The 1,934-nt window shown below is 66.8% G+C and overlaps 1 protein-coding gene across 1 annotated transcript in view; it reads left to right on the top strand.

The window, feature by feature from the left end:
* LOC106113369 (uncharacterized) overlaps nucleotides 1–1,860 on the top strand; it is a 5,293-nt gene extending 3,433 nt beyond the window's left edge. Inside the window, exon 2 of the mRNA XM_013306093.1 lies at nucleotides 2–1,860. Coding sequence (XP_013161547.1) covers nucleotides 2–1,848 — 1,847 coding nt within the window. The 3' untranslated portion in view covers nucleotides 1,849–1,860. The remainder of the gene's footprint in view (nucleotide 1) is intronic.
* The last annotated feature ends 74 nt before the right edge of the window (nucleotides 1,861–1,934 follow it).

Below are 1,934 nucleotides of genomic sequence, written 5' to 3' on the forward strand. Positions count from 1 at the left end.
ATGCGCGCTAAAAACACCGCCCCCGGCCCCGACGGCGTGCCGGGTCGCGCCTGGGTTCTAGCCATGGAGTCGCTCGATCCCTGGATCAGGGCATTGTTCCGGGCGTGTCTGGAGCAGGGCCAGTTCCCAAGTGAGTGGAAGAGGGGGAAACTGGTCCTGCTCAAGAAAGACGGGCGTCCGGCGCTCGAGCCGTCGGCGTATCGGCCGATCGTTCTGCTGGACGAGATCGGCAAGCTCTTCGAGCGCGTCATTGCCGATCGTCTCGTCCAGCACTTGGAGAGTGTGGGCCCGAATCTCAGCGCCAACCAGTTCGGCTTCCGCAAGGGTAGGTCCACCCTGGACGCCATAGCGCGGGTGAGGACCCTTGCGGAAGACGCGGAGTCCCGGGGTGAGGTGGTGGTGGCGGTGTCTTTAGACATCGCCAACGCGTTCAACACCTTGCCCTGGGAAACCATCAGGGAGGCGCTGAGATTTCATCGGTTCCCGCTGTACCTGCGGAGGATCGTCGCGGCCTACCTCTCTGAGCGATCGGTCGCGTACCCGACCAGCGCCGGCTGGTCGCAGAGGGCGACGTCGTGCGGTGTTCCACAGGGGTCGGTCCTCGGGCCGCTCCTGTGGAACATCGGGTACGACTGGGTGCTGCGCCTGCGCCTCCCAAGGGAAGTCGAAGTCGTATGTTACGCCGACGACACCTTGGTGACGGCGCGGGGCAGCACCCACTCGGAGGCCCGACGCAGGGCCACAGCTGGCCTGGCCACTGTGGTGGCCAGGATTCGCCGGGTGGGTCTGGAGGTTGCTCTGCACAAGTCCGAGGCCATGTATTTTTACGGGCCTCGGCGAGCACCTCCGACCCACTCCGCGATCATGGTGGGCGGAACTTCCATCGGCGTCGGGGGTACGATGAAGTACCTCGGACTCGTCCTCGATAGCCGGTGGAAGTTCGAAGAGCACTTCCGGCGTATGGTCCCCAAGCTCCTGGGGGCGGCCGGGGCCCTTAGCCGGCTCCTGCCGAACCTGGGCGGCCCGGGATCGCGGTGTCGTCGCCTGTACGCAGGCGTCGTGCGGTCCATGGCACTGTACGGTGCCCCCATTTGGGCGGACACTCTGACCGCCCGGACTCGCGCCCTTCTGCGGAAGCCGCAGAGGGTCATGGCGGTCAGAGTGACCCGAGGGTATCGTACGGTGTCGTGCGACGCGGCCTGTGTGCTGGCGGGGACACCGCCGTGGGACTTAGACGCGGAGGTGCTCTCCGGCGCCTACTGGCGAAGAGTGGAAGCCCGCCTGCGGGGGGGGGAGACTCCTCCCGCGGTCGAGCAGGGTGCGTGGCGGCGGGCGGCGGAGGCGCAGCTCATCGCTGTCTGGCGGGAGCGGCTGCTTGCGGCGTCCGCTGGCCAACGCACCATCGAGGCGATCAGGCCCATCCTGGAGCGATGGATGGGTCGGAGGCACGGGGCTCTCTCGTTCCGTCTGGTGCAGGTACTCTCGGGGCATGGTTGCTTCGGAGGGTATCTGTGCCGGATTGCGCGACGAGAGCCCAGTGCGAGGTGCCACGAGTGCGGGCATGCTGAGGACTCGGCCCAGCACACACTGGAACGGTGTGTGCATTGGTCGGTCCAGCGTGCCGCACTCGTGGCAGTTATAGGTGGGGACCTCTCGCTGCCGGCCGTCGTCAACGCGATGGTGGGCAGCGAGAGTTCCTGGAACGCTGTCGCCTCCTTTTGTGAGGAGGTGATGGCGCAGAAGGAGGCGGCAGAACGACGGCGGGAGGAGGACGCAGCTGCGGACGCCCTCCGCCGTCGTCGCGACGGGCGCAGGCGGCAGGCGCACACCCGCCGTCTGCCCCCGTAATCAGAGCTTCGGGCGATGGTTTACCATCTCCCCATCGCCCGACAAACACCAGTGGAGTTACGTTGAAGGTGACGCTCCCGGTTCTC

The sequence above is a fragment of the Papilio xuthus genome, unplaced genomic scaffold, assembly GCF_000836235.2.
Source record: "Papilio xuthus unplaced genomic scaffold, Pxut_1.1 DF828258.1, whole genome shotgun sequence".
NCBI lineage: Eukaryota > Metazoa > Arthropoda > Insecta > Lepidoptera > Papilionidae > Papilio > Papilio xuthus.